At 38.6% G+C, this 19,517-nt stretch overlaps 2 protein-coding genes across 12 annotated transcripts in view; both read left to right on the top strand.

Annotated features, from left to right (window-relative positions):
- Nucleotides 1–2,489, top strand: part of malt2 (MALT paracaspase 2) — a 28,548-nt gene extending 26,059 nt beyond the window's left edge. Inside the window, exons 16-17 of the mRNA XM_083559132.1 lie at nt 276–413; nt 1,702–2,489. Coding sequence (XP_083415258.1) covers nt 276–413; nt 1,702–2,139 — 576 coding nt within the window. The 3' untranslated portion in view covers nt 2,140–2,489. The remainder of the gene's footprint in view (nt 1–275; nt 414–1,701) is intronic.
- Nucleotides 2,490–5,072: 2,583 nt separating this feature from the next.
- safb (scaffold attachment factor B) lies at nt 5,073–17,928 on the top strand. 11 transcript variants are annotated; one of them, XM_083559111.1, is made up of 21 exons: nt 5,073–5,396; nt 7,592–7,679; nt 7,764–7,828; nt 7,915–8,115; nt 8,202–8,255; nt 8,917–8,953; nt 9,723–10,140; nt 10,541–10,581; nt 10,670–10,770; nt 12,354–12,503; nt 12,710–12,807; nt 12,889–12,932; nt 13,027–13,103; nt 14,060–14,205; nt 14,306–14,602; nt 14,699–14,833; nt 15,159–15,204; nt 15,465–15,571; nt 15,694–15,749; nt 16,581–16,635; nt 17,246–17,928. In XM_083559111.1, the coding sequence occupies exons 1-21, from the start codon at nt 5,229–5,231 to the stop codon at nt 17,388–17,390; spliced, it is 2,529 nt and encodes an 842-aa protein (XP_083415237.1). In that variant the 5' UTR covers nt 5,073–5,228; the 3' UTR covers nt 17,391–17,928. The 11 variants fall into 11 exon arrangements, 6 of the variants coding, with proteins under 6 accessions (XP_083415237.1, XP_083415236.1, XP_083415238.1 ...); XR_014536397.1 differs by having other exon boundaries at nt 5,084–5,396; nt 10,538–10,581; nt 15,694–15,752; XR_014536398.1 differs by having other exon boundaries at nt 5,084–5,396; nt 10,538–10,581; nt 14,309–14,602; nt 15,694–15,752.
- The last annotated feature ends 1,589 nt before the right edge of the window (nt 17,929–19,517 follow it).

Here is a 19,517-nt window from a genome sequence, read left to right on the forward strand (position 1 = left end):
GTTAAGGCTCTGGGTTACGAATCGGAAGGTCAGGGGTTCAAGCCCCAGAATCGTCAAACTGCCACTCTTGGGCTCGTAAGAAAGGCCCTTAATCCTATGTACCTCCTGTATCATGGTTGACCCTGAACACAGGTTCTCATTGCTGGGATTTGCAAAGCAAGAATTTCACGGTGCTGGAAAAATACATGACAAGTAAAAAGCTTTTTTTTTCTTAAACACGCCTTCATTATATATACATTCAATGTTGACTTTTGCTGCATATAATATTGTTTTAGGGCCCAGAGGTGGATCTTAAGCGTACCAATCAGGCGAGTCTCCGAGACGCTGGGAGTTTGCTGTTAGTCATGGACGATCGTCTACAACCAGAGCAGCCTCAACTCTTCACTCGTCTTTGTGCACTGCAAAGACTCAAGGTCATTACTGGCTTCTCAGTCTCAGGAATGTTTCAATAAATCAGGTTGCTTCAGTGGTTGTTTTTACATGCAAAGAATTTTATCTATCTGAATTTATTGATATTCCGACTGCAGAATTCCAAAATGTGTTAACCCACAAACTCTGTAGACATACACTATGTGGACAAATGTATTTGGACACCTGTTTTTTCTGGCCAGATGGGGTTCTGCACATGGTGAATTGGAGTGCTGAATGCACACCAGGCCTCCTCACATCACCTACATCAGTATCTGATTTTACTAATGCCTTTGTGGATTAATAAGGACAAATCTCCATAAGCACACTTGAATCTAGTGGAACACCTTTCAATAAGAGTGGAAGCTATTATAATGGCAAATGGGTACTTAATATCGAATTGAATGTTCATAAAGCACGTTTGAATCTTATGGTCAGGAGTCCAAATCACAGCTAGTGTGCATCTGGCTATAATGTTAAATTGGACTTACCGTATTTTTCGGATTATAAGCCACTACTTTTTTCCTACATTTTAAACCCCGCGGCTTAAACAACGAAGTGGCTAATTTATAAATTTTTCCTGGGTTTTTCCTGATTTCACAAACTTCAAGCCAAAAAACTGAGCGACAAAACATTAGACCAATAAAATTTCCGAACGGAAACGAAAAAACGCACCTCACCTGTGTTCTGAGCTGCACGGCAATGTTTTTTTTTTACGCACGATGATGCCAAAAGATAAACTCCCGAGACAAATAGTTGTGAAAGGAAGGAGGAAGACAGTGAACAATGACTTTCTTGGTCGACTACTGTTTAGATACAAGCCAATGTAACGCGTTGAGTCTGGGTGAAGGGAGAGCTTGAGTTGTAACTCCAGTTACAACAGAAATCATATAAGCACAGACAGGTTTCCAAAACTCGTGCTTTTTCATTTTTCTTGCCAACAGCGTTACGGGTTAGTCAAAGAAACTTAGAAATGAGCATCAGAAAATAATAAGGACATAATCCTCGTCTTGAACACACGCAGTAATACCGGGAAATTCAGTGGCAGGCTATTCCCAAAATACCGCAATGCTCCTAAAGGAAGCGCAACATATTTCACCCGTTACACCGTAACGGTAATTTGGGGTTTTTCCTTTCTTTCTATTAGATATACATTCGTGTTGGTTTTGAATGGCTAACTGTAGTCTTTTTTCTGTAGAGTTCTTTTTTTTATTCAAATGGAATTCTTAGTTATTTATTAAGTAGCATGTAAAGCTAGCTACTAACTAATACCTCTGTATCTCTTTCCTGTAGAACGAGCTATCATTCACTGTGTGTCTGCACTATCAGTATGATAATCTCGACGAGGCGGTGCACGAACAGCGAAATGTAACCGTAGGTAAGCCTCTGGTTTCCAAACTGAACCTTCACGAGCCACATCGGCTCCACACTTCGACAGCATCGTTCTCTTCTGACCTGCAGTCTACCAGCATGCCACTGTACTCGTCGTTTGCTCAAGATCTGCAGGCCAGTTTGCCTTCCTTTACCAGTGCTTCCTTTGCTGAATCGACTGACGCCTGCTTTTATACCCATCCGGGAATTTTCTCCGCTTCTGATCTGAGGAGGATAAATGAACCAGAGGAGAACATCAGCCCTGAGTTTCTCATGTCAGTGGAACCCAGAGCGTCCAAGAGTTTGACCCACGCTGCTGTGGACAAGCCTCCGAATTTCAGCCAATATCACTCCGTTTAGTGTGACAAGAAGGAATGAAAGAAATGCAAGTTGAAGCCGGAAAGCGCAGCTGCCCAGTGGTGCTTAGTTCTGAGTCATTTCTTGTATATGAGAGCCTCAAGGCATTAAAAAAAACATGATGCTATCTTTATGGTGCAAGCAATTAATCTGAATGTATATTTTATAAAAAAATTATTTACGATCTACTTTTGAGAAGAACATGTACATGTGTATAAATGACATCCAGTTAGCAGATAGAAGCATAACAGGGTAGAATATGGTGGACAATAGTACAATATTAAAGTCTTAAATGTATATCATGTTTTGAAATATGTAGAGATTAGGGATGCATAATAAAATTATGAAATGTGTTTTATTTCCTGTGTATTTTAATGTAAGAGGGTGGAACATAGCAAGGTGGAAATACAAGGCCAAAAATAGTCATTGTATTAAAGCAATCGTTTACCTTAAACATGCATGTTCCTTTTGTTTCTATGAAATAAACAAGGTAGGAGCCTAAAGGATTGGACAGTAAGTAGTTTTACTTACTGTAAAGCAAAGAATTTCAGGTAAATGTTTGGAGAGACGAGCTGTCAGGATCCAAGGGGTGTGTAAAGCTATAATTTAATGTGTAACATCTGTAAATGTATATATTTTAAAGTAAATCATGTAAATAAATGACTTAGTTTGTTGCATATTAACAAAAGGAACAAGCATCTGTATCTCAAAAATCATAAAGACTATTTGTTTCCAAAATTTTGACAGGTGGGGTATGTCATTCAGAAAAATGAGTTATTGTGCTCGGATAAAAGGGACATTTTGAGAAATTAAAGAATGTAAGAATTAAGTACTATCGTGTAGAAATGAAAAAGAAAAAAAAAATGTATGTATGAGTGTTTGAGCTTACCCATCTTAGCAAATTGTAACACACTCAGGAGTAAATAGTATGTACCATAATAAGCAATAAGGTTTATTTTTTAAGGGAAATCACTACGTACTGACAGGACATTATGTGGGGACAGAAGAAAAACCTTTCATTATGTATAAAGTGTGAAATATTACCAAGCTATAAAAACTTACATATATACTAAATATAAAGAGCAGTCTAAAACTCTTGGCACCATGTATAAGAAATGACTCTTCTTCAAAGGTTTAACTGCTTTTTAATGAGAAATGTTGAGCTGTAATACTGTTAAGTTATGTAATATTTAATACAGCTGTATCATATAATATACACAGGGATTTTTTACCACGGACTGATTTTGTTTTTAGCCATTGAGAAAATCTGACCACTTGCCAGTACGTTGCATTATTTCCTTTTTTAATACCTTTTTGTAGTTATTAATTAAACCATTTTGACTTTAGTGGTTTGGATATTTTTTTATGATAAATTGTTTAGAATAGTAAATAAAGGGTAGGGGTTGAGTGGTGGGAGCATGTTTGAGTGTCAGTTAATAAGGAGTGAATTGATGAAATCTATTTAAGGATTAAATGTTACAGGTTAAGCGGACGTGTTTAGTGTGTTTAGGGATCAGTGGGTACTGGCTAAGTGAAGTAAAAGTATACCCGACTATTCCAGCTATATGGGGTCCTTTCCCAAACTGTTAGCCCAAAGCTGCAGGCAAACAATTGTATAAGATGTCTTTGGATTCAGTAGCATATTATTTTTTCCTTTGCATGAACAAGGAGACCCAAACCTGTTCTAGCCGGACAATGCCCCTCTACACAAAGATATGAAGAAGAAGATATGGTTTATATGGGTTGGAGTTTAAAGATCTTAAATGGTCTGCTATTGAGCTCTGACCTTGACCCAATTCAACACCTTTGGCATGAATTGGAACACTGGCTGCACCCCAGGACTCCTCTTTCTACATCAGTGCCTGACTTTACTAACACCCTTGTGGATGAAAGAGCCCAAATCTCCACTAGAACATCTTACCAGAAGAGTGAAGGTTATAATAACAGCAAATAGGGACCAAATGTGGAATGGGGTGTTAAAAAAGCAAAAATCAATTAAATGTAGGGACTAAACACAGGAAAGATTTAGTGATGAGTGTGTTTAGGGATTGAACACAGAAAAGATTTAGTGATGAGAGGGTAGGAACTGGATATAGATATGAGTATATATATTAATATAAGTGGGTAAATCTTAAGTGTTGGCGTGATTCTTGGGCAAAATGCTATTGTGTGGAGAATGTTAGGTAATGGAAGACAGGAATACATTTTTGGAGGTCATTAATAGAGATTGTGTAAGAAAGAAAAAAGAGAATAACAGCTTTTCCTAGTGTGATTTAAATAATAATTTTTCAGATCATTCAGTTCTAAGATGAGAAAAAGTAGTTAGTCTTAAATTAAAGTAAAGCTGAATGACACTTAATAGTTGGTGACATAGCGCTTGTTTGCATTAACTAATTCATAATGGAAGAAAGGGATTAGGTCTAGGAAGCTTGCTTGGTGATTAGTTGGTTGGGGTTTAGTGGAAAAAGCATGTGTTGGTATAGTTTTAGGCAGGATGCTGTGTGGTACAGGGGTTAGAGTTTGTTGATGAGTGAAGGAAGGGAGCATATTTTGGTAAAGCAAAGGAAGGACTGTAGATAGGAGTTGATTGGAGGAAGCATATTTCAAACAATGGTACACTAAGAATGTGAAATAAGCATATTTAGTGTATAAAGGTGTAATATTTGTATTAAGTATAGGAGTACGGGTGATTTTATATATATATATATATATATATATATATATATATATATATATATATATATATATATATATATATATATATATATATATATATATATATATATATATTCTCTTTGGTTTATTAAACCTTTAGATAACAAACAGGCAAAGGAACTATGTAAGCAAACACCATGTGCAGTTCTGACGCATGCGCAGAGCTGTAGTTTCGGCGCATGCGCAGAGTTGTAGTTTCGGCGCATGCGCAGAGCTGTAGTTTCGGCGCATGCGCAGTTCCAGTCCCTGGCGCCATTTTGTGGTGTGCAAGAAATCTTAGAGAGCAGGCTGAGCGCTGGCGCGAGGAGCAGTCTGAGACGCAAAACGCGAAGCTAGACGGTGCAACTTCATCTCTGAAGATTCCCCCCATTTCAAAAATGTCTGAAAACGCGTCGGCGGTAGATTCGGTGCCCGGAGAGGCTCTTGAAGGGGCCGGGGTGCGCAAATTATCCGAGCTGAGAGTCATCGACCTGAGGGCCGAGCTGAAGAAACGAAACCTGGATATCAGCGGGAACAAGAGCGTTCTGTCCGAGCGGCTTAAGAAGGTAAAACACTCAAACACACTTTGATTAGAGGATTTTCATTGTGTTTTTATATATCTTTATACCTTTTTAACATTTGCAAACCACGCGCTAATCTTTGCTAGCATGCTAGCGTAATAACACCGTCACGCGCTAGCAAAGCGTCATACAGGTTTGGGTTTTCGTTTCTGACGGAATTATTGTGAAAATACACCCGTAATATTCAATTAAACATTGAACGTCAAACATAATGATATACACGAAATATATTTTTGATCGTTACACTATTCCCGAAAACGAATGCTTTACCGTTAGTAGCTAATATTACTAGCTAACCGTCCAGCGGCGCGTGCTAACTTCCGGTTTTCACCGAGGGTCTGATTTCTCTTCTCTTTCAGACAAATTCCTCTGAAAAGGTTCTTATTTTTATTTTAATATTTAATGCACTGTATTTGTGAATTTTGACAAACATAATAAATAATTCAAAAAAGGAAAACGAGTATTTTAGTGTTATTTTTTACGTTTTAAATTATATACTAAATTAAATTAATTAATACTAAAATATATTATGTATTTTGCTAAATGGTCAATAAGGATTAAAGCCCTAGAAATATTCTCTAATGTTTTATATAATATATTTTAATGTATGTGTATAGATGGATATACAGCTATGTTAGGGGTGTAACGGTACTCGATATATTAGGGGTGTAACGGTACTCGAAATTCACGGTTCGGTACGTACCGTGGTTTTTAAATCATAAACATAATCCAAAACATAAAAATGTCATCTTTTATTAACTCAGTTTATTATTAACATTTGTGAACATCAACAGTTGACATTTTTCTTAAACAATTTGAAATATATAAAATATTTGATAAAGTTCAATACACTTTTTTTTTTAATTTTGATTACATTTACAGGATTTTACTAAAATATAAAAATTGAATACACAATTTTACACTTTTATGCAGATGTGTACGTGTTTTCAGAATTTTCTAAAGATACTTAACTGTTCTACTTATTTCAGCATGTCTTCATTTCTTCCATCTTTCATTCACTCGTAATAGATTCGACACGTAAACATCTTTTTCAACTTGCGAGTTGAGGTGCGATTTTCATGCACTGGCGCTTATTTCGTGACATCGCTGGTGCTTTCTAACATTAATTTTAATCTGTATAAAACCAACGCTTTAATTTCTGTTTCATGTAACCATTTATAAAACGTCTCTATTTAAAATGCTGTAATTTAATTGGTTTGTGTTTACACTGATCTAAAAGAATCAGGTTTTTTCCCCAGTAAATGTCATGACCAGTTTACAAGTTTTGTTCAACACGTTGTTTTCTGTTCTTGGTTAATTCCTAGTAAACGTTTAACAAGACTTGTCGTCTAAACAAGACCTTATTATGGAGTTGAATCAGTATCAGAACGGGTTTTATTGCCTGACGTGTTCACACACATGCAGAATATGTCTCTAGGGACAGAGGCTTGCAGGTACCTCCATATATAATAATACAAATAAAACAAAATGTAATGTTCAGGTTGTATATAGAGGTATGTGCAATTGAAAGGTGGTGTATTATCCCTGGTGCTTACCAGTATGAGTTTGTGTTTAGAGATGAGAAGAAAACTGTTTTTGTTATCGTGGATTTCTGGTGCTTGGTAGTGCCAGTCATGGGGGCAGCAGTTTCAGGGTAGTGAGCTGGGCGTGTGATGTTCTTGGATTTCTGATATTTGTCTCCTCACTAATGGTGTACAGTTCATGAGAAGTGGGGGAAAAGCATTACAAATCTTCTCAACAGTCCAAATTGTCCTCTGTAGTCTTTTCTTATACCGAATAATGAATCAGGAATTTTCTTACATTGTATCAGACAATGTTCTGCATCTCTAGGAGAAAGGGTCCAGGCCTAGCCATGTCTCTCTCTTATGCTCTGATCAACCGCCATCACGCTTAATAATAAATATACCGTTTGTTCATGCAGATGATGCATTTCTGCAGGAAGCTCTTTAGGGGCAGTGATAAACCTATAAGAACAACAGCTTTTGGCAAAACAGAAACTTCACACAAAGTCAAATTTAGTCCAGGAGGAGACTTTTGGTGCAGTAGAATTAATTTGCATGTTGGCCTAATACATTTGCTGTATGATGAAAATTTAAAAGGAAATTCGACTCCCTGCTTTTTGATGAAGTAATAAAGCAAAATTTTCTTTCTTCTTCCAGGCCATTGAGGAGGAAGGAGGCAATCCTGATGAAATAGTGGTTCAGCTTGAGATCACTCCCAAGAAAACACCCAGGAGAACTCCTAAAGGTAGCATTCGCTTTTATTTTGTACTTGTAGTAAAAAGTGGATTTAGCTGCGATTTTATTGACACACACACACTTCTTTTTATAGGGAAGCGAACCGAAGCGGATGAATCCGAGGACTGTGCGCTGGAAGAGGAGTCTGTCGATGGCCAGGTGCGTTTTAGTGCGCATTACATATTCATTCAAAAGAGAAAAGGTCATGTGCTTTAACTGACACGGGACAACTTTCTGTTCTCCAGGAAGAGGGAGATGCACCCGGAGAGAGCGTTCATGACATGGACATCATGGACATGAATGTTCTGGATGAAGCCGACATCGATAACAACATGATGCCCGAGGACGAGGAATATTACGAGAACGAGCTTCTTAACACCTTTTCCAACGAAGGCAACGCAGAAGACTACGGCGATTCTGACGCGCTCAAGTCCGAGTCTGAGGAGGTGAGTGTGGTGACGTTGATTTGACTTCGCTGTAGATTCTCACAAGTTCAAAGTAAAAAAAAACTGACTCGATCTGCTTGTTTTAGGAAACGGAAACTAAGCGTGCAGACTCGGAAGATTATCCGAAACAGGACACTCAGGTAATAAATAAGTGGCGTATCATTTTTTTATACATTAGTTCCTGGTTTAAAGGAGGGTGAAAACTTTTTCTTTTGAAAAAAAAAAGTTATCAGATGGGAAGGTTGGGCTGAAGGTATTCTCGTTAGACACTGTTTATTTTGTAAACAAACATTTGGTACTTGGGTTTACAAATCTAAACGATCTTACTTCGAATCAATGATTGGATAATTATATGAAAAACTGTGCAAATTGTGTGCCTTGCCTGTTGTTTCTCCATCTAAATGTTCAGACCAAGACATTTGTCTAGCGATACAGCTTTATTGTTTGGTCCAGTATAAAAAAAAAAAATGGCATCTCCTGTGTTTTTTTTTTTTTTTCCTCCTCTGGGTTGAATCAGAAACCTCTGTGTTCTGCACTTGATCGTGATGGCTCTGCTCTCATCTGCTTCAAGATGAAATGCTTTGTTTTCGTATTTACCTCAGCTTGTAAGGAAGCTGGGGTTGGAGAAGTGGTCAGCCATGGTTCAGCACCCCTGGGGCAGATAGGCTTAAGGGCCTTTACTTAAACATTCAACACTGATGGTATAGGGGTTGAATCACTGTCCTAAATTCCAGCGTTCTATTTAATATTATAATAATATAAATTCTGCTTAATATTTATTGTTTCTGTTTTAATTTGTAGGGTTCTGAGCCACTGGAGCAGCGTAAAGACATGACAGGTACTGACTGTACAAAGGTGTTTAACACCTTACTCATTTCAGGGTGAATTTATAAGTTCGATTAGCAGTTTATAATTTCCTCCTAAACTTGACAAAGAGACTGGAAAAGCAGAGGTTACTGGCTTTGTGTACAAGTGAACAAGTCCATACTCCAAAATGCATTAGGAAAGAATTGAGTATTGTGGGGGAAAAAGGGCTTTGTTTATTTTTTTTGCTAAACAAGCTTGTGCGCAAAGCCAGTAACGGTTAGCGGTCAGTTCGTGTCAGGCATTGTGTTGCTAGCTTTTGCAGGTGCAGTTCATTTTCTGCCTAAAGAAGACTTTCAGAAGAGAAAAATGAAGAACCGGATCACAGTGAAGCGAAATCTCGTGTAGGACTCAATGTTTGTTTAATGGAGATTCACTAAATGGACCAAATGCTTGATTTCAAAAGAAAAAAAAGGCTTTTAAAGCAACTCAAAAGTCTCCATCTTCTCTATCATGGACACTTGAAGTACAAAACAAATCACCAACGATGGACACTCGGGATCTGTGTGCTGCCTATGTGGCGTTCCGTACGCTTGGCATCAGGTGAAACTTAACAAGAGTCGACTTTTAGCGAGGAAACGGGTTGCTTTTTGACGCTCTGTTGTTTTCCAGTCTCTTTCTAGGTTTAACTAACTGTCTTATGTGAAGCACTGGGTGGCGTCCTAGTCCAGTTCCACGCTAACCAATGCAATGTCTCAGAAGTGATTAAACTCTGTGCCATTCTATTCCTGTTACATCCGTAGAAAGTGAGAAAGTAGCCGGGTGTTGTATATCAGAGCCACTTAACGAGGAGCGGCCTGAAGAGGAGAACGCTCCACTGTGGGATGAAACTCACAAGGAAGAGGAGGACAATGTGTCCGACCTCGCTAAAGTCAAGGAGGCCGACAATGTGGAAGGAGACATTGATGCCTCGGAGCAAAGCGAAGTCCAACCCCCATGTGAGGACCAACAAGGCGTTAAGGACAATTCGCCGGGTGCCGAGAGCACCTCCTCTCACGCTGCTAACGCAAATGAAACGGGCTTGCACAAAATCGAAAGCACCGATTCAGAAAGCGTGGCGAAGGCCGAGGGGAGCAAGGAAGACACGAAGACTGAAGAGAGTGCTGCAGAATCTTCAGAAGTGAAAGAGTCCTCAGTAGAGGGTGATGATCAGAAAAAGAGGTTTGTTATTTTCTGTCTACTAGAACAAAAATGGCTGTTAGAATCTTGTTACTTTGGCTCCTTTGTTAACAAGTTTGGGTCTCTTGGGAAGGTGTAATGGACTGCGCATTTCGTCCTTCATTTTATTTTTGTCCCCACCCCATTCCCCCACCCCCTTCTCCCTCTTGTTAACTATTTGTTAACGGTTTCGATTGCCATCTAAGACGCCTTAGTGGCATGCTTAGAGACATTTTCTCGAAAATTAGAGTCCACATTTAAGTATTTTGTTCACTCCCTGAGGCTGAGTCATTTCCAGGTGGGTATTTCTGTTAAGATCCATTGTTGTCAAATGAGTTACTTTTTTCGTTTTCTTTTTCTTTTTTTTGGTTCCAATTTTGCTCTTTTTCTTTTTCTTCAACAGTGATGAAAAATCAGGCAAGCCCGACTCTAAAGATGATAAAGGTAAATGAATTGGATTTGCGGAAATGCATCTCTTAAAGTAAATTCTAATATGATTGGTAAAATGACGGTGTGCTTATTGGATCGTTAGCAGGCAGTGCTGCAAGTAGCGGAAGGAACCTGTGGGTCAGCGGCCTCTCGTCAACCACAAGAGCGACTGATCTGAAGAATCTGTTCAGCAAATATGGCAAGGTTTGTGTTATTCTGATGTTATGGGGGTAAACTAGTAGAGGTTGACCGATTTTACAGATACCGGTAGCTGGGTTGGATTGTACTTGCCGATAGCCGATAGTTTTAAAAATGGAGTCCGGATAAAAAAAAAGACACTCCATATGAAATTTTACTGATTTTTTTTATTACAATAATAGAAGAAAAACAGTACTGAATCATTAAAATGTGCTAAAGGTAATAAATATGAATATATTAATTATATACTTAAGAAATTATAAATATAGCGTGCTCTGTGTAAAAACACGTCTCATCAGTGAGTCCCCCCTAGAGGCCGATTTTGTAATGACAGCAGGCCGGAATATCATTATATAACGTATTTTCCGGACTATAAGCCACTACTTTTTTCCCCACGTTTTGAACCCCGCGGCTTAAACAACGAAGCAGCTAATTTATGAATTTTTCCTGGGTTTTTCTCGGTTTCACAAACTTCAAGCTAAAAAACTGAACATTAGACCAAATGAAATTTCCGAACGGAAACGAAAAAACGCACCTCACCTGTGTTCTGAGCTGCACGGCATCGGGAGAAAAACCTTCCATCGGGTAATTTTTAAACGCACGACGATGCCAAAAGATAAACTCCTGAGAGAAATAGTTGTGAAAGGAAGGAGGAAGACAGTGAACAATGGCTTTCTTGGTAGGCTACTGTTTAGATACAAGCCATTGTAACGCGTTGAGTCTGGGTGAAGGGAGAGCTCGCTAACTCCAGTTGCAACAGAAATGATTTAAGCACAGACAGGTTTCCAAAACTCGTGCTTTTTTATTTTTCTTGGCAACAGCGTTACGGGGTTAGTCAAAGAAACTTAGAAATAAACATCAGAAAATAATGAGGACATAACCCTCGTCTCCACACACGCAGTAATACCGGGAAGAATGCAGTGACATGCTATTCCCAAAATACCGCAATGCTCCTAAAGGAAGCGCAACATATTTCACCCGTTACACCGTGTGTAACGTGTCTTTCGTTAAAGCCTGTGTAAAGTACATTAGTGTTGACTTATTTATGTTAAAAATAAAAATATTTGTAAAATTCAGTGGGCTTATATATGGGTGCGCTTTATAGTCCGGTAATTAGAAAATAATAAATACTAAATATAATATAGCTCTCGTTGTGGACCAGAAGCTGGGAAAACAGTACAGGTTTTTGCTGATATTTCCAGCAATCAATTAATAGATCACCCGATTAATCACATAACACACTGTTTTTCTACTTTAGAGGTTAATAAAATAAGAACACAGCCAGTCATGTTGCAGAGAAACTGCATAGTGTAAACTCCTGTAGCAGAAAGAATGTTCTGTCTGAAAACTTGCAGCAGATGGACACTTGAGACACTTTGTGTAAACAAGCATCGCTACGTCATATAAAGCAGTGTTCAGAGCTGAATCAGCACCTCCTGACTAATCAGAATTCACCAGAATAGTATACAATCAATTTGAACACAACTGTTATTACTGTCTTTGGGTCCTACTTAAGAATTTAGGATATGCCATAAACGAGTATAGTATAGATAGGTGGTGTTGAAGTTCTCTGCACCTCTGATTTTCAGGTGGTGGGCGCTAAAGTGGTGACGAACGCTCGGAGCCCAGGGGCTCGTTGTTATGGTTTTGTGACCATGTGCTCTACAGAGGAAGCCACCAAGTGCATCAGCCACCTGCACCGGACCGAGCTGCACGGCCGCATGATCTCTGTAGAGAGGGTGAGTGCACTTTTACAGCACAGTGTACCTCGTTTGTGCTTGGACACGTGTTGCGTTAAATATATGAACGATGGAGTAGATCAGATTTCACTGTACAGTGTGAAAGAGTTGAGGATGATGTGGAGTTGATGCAGCCTTTTTATTGCACACAATTTTTTAAATATGATTTTTGTACTAATTTATTGTTCGTTTTTTTACGAATCTAGGCCAAGAATGAGCCAGCTGGAAAGAAATCCGCCGATAAAAGCGACGCAAAGATGATGACTAGTGACAGGCGGCACTCCTCGGAGTCAAAGACCGAAAAGTGAGACTCGCTCATTTCTCTAAAGTGCTGTAGAAACAGTGAGCACTGAGTTTGACCCTGATGGGCTTTGTCTTTTTGTAGATCAGACGGCAAGGAAGAGAAAGCCGAAGGCTCCGATGATAAAGGTGAGTAGAAAAATCGGCTAATTGTTCCAGTTTATGAATCACCTTTATAAATCTGTGGGGTGAAATGACTTTATTTGGGGTTTTTGTGTCGCAGCTGGAGAGAGGACCGTCGTCATGGACAAATCAAAAGGAGAACCTGTTATCAGCGTCAAAACCAAGAGCAAGGAGCGGGTAAATGATTCATCCGGGTTCCTGAGGCTCTTTTTTTTTTTTTTTTTTTCGTAATGTTCAGCTAAACTGAGGGCTTTAGATCAGGAAAGTGTTTTCATTCTCACAGCTGGTTCTGTACAGTGACGCAACATCGCCACTTGATTTGTTTTTAAATAGCAAACAATAAAAAAAACAGCAAATTTTTTACAGGAAATGAGCAGCAGTGCTAATTGTAAATGAAATGTGTCCCAAACAAAAACACAAATGCCGAGAATATGGGAAATGAGGAAAAGGTTGATGTCAGTTAATCTATGTCGGGTAACTATAGGTAACCTTCATCCTACATAATTTATCAATCTTACGTGAATAGATTTTAAATAATTACTAATAGGTCAGGCAGGGGCTCGGTGGTAGTGAAGAGGTACTGGATGATTGGGCAACTACTGCAGAAGTGATAAGGGAGACAGCGAGAAAGGTACTTTTGTACGTCGCTCTGGATAAGGGCGTCTGCTAAATGCCGCAAATGTAAATGTACTTGGTGTGACTTCTGGAACGAGAAGAAAGCCAAAGAGATGTGGTGGTGGAATGAGGAAGTGCAGGAGAGCATTATGAGAAAGAGGTTGGCAAAACATAATTGGGATTGACAGAGTGATGAGAAAAGTAGGCAGGAGTACAAGGAGATGCTGCAACAGGTGAAGAGGGATATCAAAGAGTAAAAGGGAAAGTTTATAGGACTGGTGAGACCTGCGATGTGTTATGGTTTAGTTTTAATTCACTAACCTTCATGTTGGAGGTTCTGCTTGTTACCGAGTAGCATTTAGATTCTTTTCTCGACGTTTCCGTACAAGTCAAAACCTCGCCTTTTCGTGTAGAATGGATGGTTGGATATGTACGATTTGGCTTGCAAATGATTTTTTTGGTCATTTGAAGATTCTTTCTGGTTTACTCTTTGTTGGTGATTTTTGTGCGTTTCGAAGAGCACCAAAAGTCGTGACCGCAAGTCTTCGAGCCGAGAGAGGAAGGACATACTGTCTTTTGATCAAATCAAAGAGCAGCGAGAGCGTGAGAGGCAGAGGCAGCGCGAGAGAGAGGTCCGAGAGATGGAGAGACGCAGGCATTCTGGGTATGCATCTGCACGCTCGCGTACACTGCGTATGATCGTCACTTTATGTTGCGTGTGTAAGGTGGTTATTTTGTAACACTTTTTGCGTATCGTTGTCAAGCAGCGGCGATCGTGACGGTCGCAGCGAGCGCGAGCGCATCCGTCTGTTCCGTGAGCGCGAGGAGCGCGAGAGGCTGATGCGTAAGCGCAACTGGCTGGAGGTAGAGAAGCAGCGGCTGGACGCTGACCGCATGGAACGCGAGTTCCTTGAGCGCGAGCGCGTGCGAGTGGAGTACGAGCGCCGGCGTGAGCAGGAGCGGATTCACAGAGAGCGTGAGGAGCTGCGCAGACAGCAGGAGCAGCTTCGCTACGAGCAGGACCGCCGCCCGCTCAAGAGGCCTTACGACATGGACGGCAGGTATACGCATACATAAGTGCACCTGTACGTCTAATAACGTTTAACACTGATAACTGAAGAAGTAACTGGTCGGTTGGTGCGGTGTTTTGCTGATAGGAAAGACGATTGGCCAGTAAAGAGGATGCCCATGGATGAACGATATGGGCGCTCCGATTTTGGTCGTCAGGATCGATTCCAAGATTTTGACCACAGAGATCGCGGCCGCTACCAGGATGATATGTTCATGGAAAGGTAGTTCTCCTGCTCTGCAGTTATTGTGGACTTTATTCCAAAATATTATATTATGTATATAAAAAAATATATACTTTATTAAGCTATAGACACACAACATCCACAACAAAATGGCTGCTGATGACTGGCTGTTCTTCAAACAAATCAAATGACTTGATTTAAAAAAAAAAAAAAACTAAATAAAAACTTGATTCCATAGAAAATTATTCAGCTTTATGTTGAAAGCAGTAACGTAACCATTTCATGGATAATTTTCTATAGCAGCATACCAAAATGTTTTTTATTCCTTTGTTAAAATAAATTCTAATGTTTGTTTTTGCTTTAGGAGAGATGCTCCCAGAGGTGGCCTGCCTGCAGACCGAGACAGCCAGGTAAAACATGTTCTATTAAATATATGAATGATTATTAATAACCTAGAGCAGACTGTAGGGGGCGCTGCAAGACTGACAAATTGCTTTTTAAATGCATTTGGACAGATGGGCATTTCCCCAGGGCCATTTTTCCTAAACTGACTGGATGGTGTGTTTTGTCAGTGTGTATATGCTAATTTGTGTAATTGATGTGATGTTCGGTGGCTAAATCAGGAGATTGTATGTGTGTAGATTTTTGTAAAATTATCTTTCCTTTCCAGCACTTTTCTGACCGGGACCGGCACAACAGAGACTCTCGGGATAACTGGAGCGGCGGAGGTGGTTTTGACAAGCGGCCAATAAATGCCCCAAGGCCGGTCCCTGGCAGGTAAAAACTCAGACCTTTCACATAAGGCACAAAAATTGACCTGTTCTTATTTAGAAATGTTAGTAATAAATAAAGTAATGGTTTAGAATATAAATCAAATTTTTTTTGTCTTGTTGGTGCAGAGACGGACGAGACTGGGAGCCTGGGCGTAAGATGGAAGGGGACAGATCCTGGCAAGGTTGTATGTAATTTTATTCTGTTTTAAACGATTTCAAACAGCAATTTTAGTGATAAAAGCATGTCTTCTAAGCGAAGAAGAGGAAAGCCATCAGTTTAGAGCAGAAATTGAAAATTATAAATTGGCATGAAGCAGAAATACTGTCATAGCACCATTTTTGACTTACGATGGGGTCGTCGTAAATATACACACACACTGATCAGACATAACATTGACTGGTGATTAAACAACACTGATTATCTGTTAGTGGGTGGGATATTATTAGGCAGCGAGTGAACGTTTTGTACTCAATGTTGATGTGTTAGAAGCAAGAAAATTTGCAAGTGTAAGGATTTGAGTTTGACGAGGGCCCAATTGTGATGTCTAGACGACTGGGTCTGAGCATCTCCAAAACTGCAGCTCTTGTGGGTTGTTCCTGGTCTGCAGTGTTCCGTATCAATTAGCAGTGGTCCAAAGAAGGAACAGTGGTGAACCAGCCCATGGGCGGCCGAGGCTCATCGAAGCACGTGTTGAGCAAAGACTACTGTGTGGTCCGATTCTACAGACAAGCAACTGTAGCTTAAATTGCTGAAGAAGTTCATGCTGTTAGTTGACAGGCCAGGACTGTTTTGACAACTAGAGGGGAACAACACAATATTAGGCAGGTGGTCATAATGTTATGCCTGATCGGTGGCTGTTAAGTTATGCCTGGAATTATTTATATATATATATATATATATATATATATATATATATATATATATATATATATATATATTACATTACACACATCATGTATATAAATGTATTATTTGCATGTGCTCTCTAAATGAATTGTCTTGTTTGTTTCAGGACCAGATCGGGGAATGCCTGGTCAGAGTCACATGCCCAGAGGAGGGATGGCCAGGTGAGACATCTACATGGCTTTCTATTTGTCCAAAATGATGGTCTGTTTTGTTTTGTTTGTGGTATTTGGACCTGCTAATTTTGACAGATTTGTTATAGGTGCTCCAAATTCTGCATGTGCTGCTTTATTACTCTAAATATTCCTATTTCCCCATATAACAGGGGAAAAGATAGATGCATACAATAAAAGATAAATAGCAGAGCACAGATGGATTTAAACAATATGATTAAAGTTCTTATGGTAGAAATCAGTATGTGTGTTGGTTTTACGGTAACCCCCAGGCATGCCTGCTGTTCACACGTCATGGTTGAAATACAAACTCTTTAGAAATGTTTACATGCCCACGGTTTCTTTGAATTAAAAAAGAAAGTGTGTATTTGCATGATTTTGTAAATAAAAATCATGCAAAGAGTAAAAAAAATAAATAAGAGCAGGAATTTCCCTTTCGGCAGTTGGTGGTTAAGAGAAAACCTGTATTTTCACTTTTGTTCTAATTTAGTCAGGACCTATGTGGGTCTGTGTATTGTTTGTTTGGGATTTTTGCTTAGCACAAATAAGGTGAAAATCTGAGTAGCAGCATAAATAGTAACACTTTTATATCTGTACCCAGCCGGGGTGGATACATGCAGACAGGAACGTCCCAGTCTCTTTCCGGAACCATGAACCGACAGAACCAGATGATGCAGGGAGGTGGCACCGGCACTGGCACCGGGGGAAGCATACAGGGGGCCGGAGCCTTCGGTCGCCGTTACTGATCCACTTTTCCTCTCCTTTTCATCATTTTTGTACTTGTGATTTGCAGCATGTATATAGCTTCTAAAGCTTTGTAAATTTGTTTAGCTTTTTAAGGATGCTTTCTCTTGGCCGTACACAGACTGACGAAACCATTACAAATTTCTCCCCAACCCCAAAGTTCACCAATTTTTTTTTTTATTATAATTTTTTTTTTTTTTTTTTTTTTAAAGGATGTCTTGGTTTTTCTAATGCTCAGGAACGTTGTGCGAAGTTGAAACCGTGCTGCAGATATAATGTATGTTTCAGTGAAGTTTTCACGTTTTTCTTTTATTTAAACGAATACAGTCGTGATTTTTCTTTTATTTCCGGTTATATGGTAATTCCATCAAACCCCTTTGTAGTAAAGTGAGTTGCGTTTGTGATGTTGACAGGTGGCGCTGTTGTGTTCTTATTTCTTTAGGACAACTGTTGGAACACTTCTTACTGTCATTTGTATGTTTGTGTGCGTGCATGCTTGTCATTTCCCCCTGATTGAGTGAATAAAGTTGTTTCATAAAACATACCTGGTCTGTGTATGTGTGAAAATTTAAATCATTTACATTCAAGTAATATAATGGTTGGATTTTTTTTACTTTTAATTTATTCCTATGATCTGCTTTTTTTTCCACAATATTTTGGGGAGTTTTGATACCAAACGCTTCTTCATTTCTTTGGTTTACTACATTCTTTGGCCAGTTTATCCCAAAGCATTTATTCAAACCTCGTTATTTTAAAACGTGGTGTAAACCCAAGTGAATGGTTCAGGATGTGTTTCTATTGTGTACACTACCACGCAAATCCCCCGCAACTTTGTTGTGTGGCCTTGAGCTCGGTGTTTTGATTATTTGCCCTCTCCGGACTGACGCACATTGTGCAAGGCAAATAGAAATGTACTCAAATGACCTCCACATTGTAGATGGAGCTGGACTTCACTTTATCTTCCATAGTTTTATTTAAATATTCATGAACCTCTAATGGATCATCATATTATAATTTTTTTAGCATTTCTTTCCAAATAAAACATCATTAAAGGTCCCATAGAGGTTTTTCTTTGTTAGTTTTATCACGATCATCTGAGGTGAAAAATCGGTGCACGTGGGGTGTAACTGCATGTAATCGTACCGAAATTCTTCGGTACAAGGCTTTCGATTTGTTACTCACGTGTACCGAATGCAGTCCTTTTTTTTTTTTACCTGTGGAACATAATTAAAATCCCTGTGTTTCCTGTGGTGGTTCCCTGAGTGCATTTGTTTTATTAATCAATTTAAAACTTAAAACATACACAACAATGGCAGCGTATTAAAGAAACAAGCTAGTTTAAAAACGCCAAAGAATCAATATCGTTTAGATGTGACTAGCGGCTAAAGCTAGCAATGTGGATTCTTTAGTGTTTTATGTCCAGCTTCAAGAATTTTTCTTAAAGGGAGAAAATTCTGACAATCCTTTATATTGAGGGAGTGAATGAATTAAGGATGGAAGGAAAAAATACATTTGTTACAATATGCTGAAATAAATACAGGTAAGTGGAACATTTTTTAGAAAATTATATATTAAATGTAAAAAAAAAATAATTTATGCCAATTTAATTGATTATATATATATATATATATATATATATATATATATATATATATATATATATATATATATATATATAATTATTATTATTATTATTTTCTATATTAATTAACCAAGCAGGCATTTTATTTAAAATTGTTTAAACAAAAATGTAAATGTGCATATTCACAAATTTTATTAATATTAATCTGCTTGCTATGTTTTGCATTTCTTTCCCCTAAATGTCCTGAAATTTAACTTGAACCATTTCTTAAAACCTGAGGTACGTACTGAATCTGGGTATACTAAAAAAATTAAAATAAAAAAATCTAATTATATATATATATATATATATATATATATATATATATATATATATATATATATATATATATATATATATATATATAACCCAGCCATTAGGGGGGCACAAGCCAGTGTACTCTTATTGCCGGTCCCAAGCCCGGGTAAATGGGGAGGGTTGCGTTAGGAAGGGCATCCAGCGTAAAACATGTGCCAAATCAAATATGCGGATCACAAATGAGAATTTC

This window comes from Silurus aristotelis (genome assembly GCF_946808225.1).
Source record: "Silurus aristotelis genome assembly, chromosome: 13".
Taxonomy (NCBI): domain Eukaryota; kingdom Metazoa; phylum Chordata; class Actinopteri; order Siluriformes; family Siluridae; genus Silurus; species Silurus aristotelis.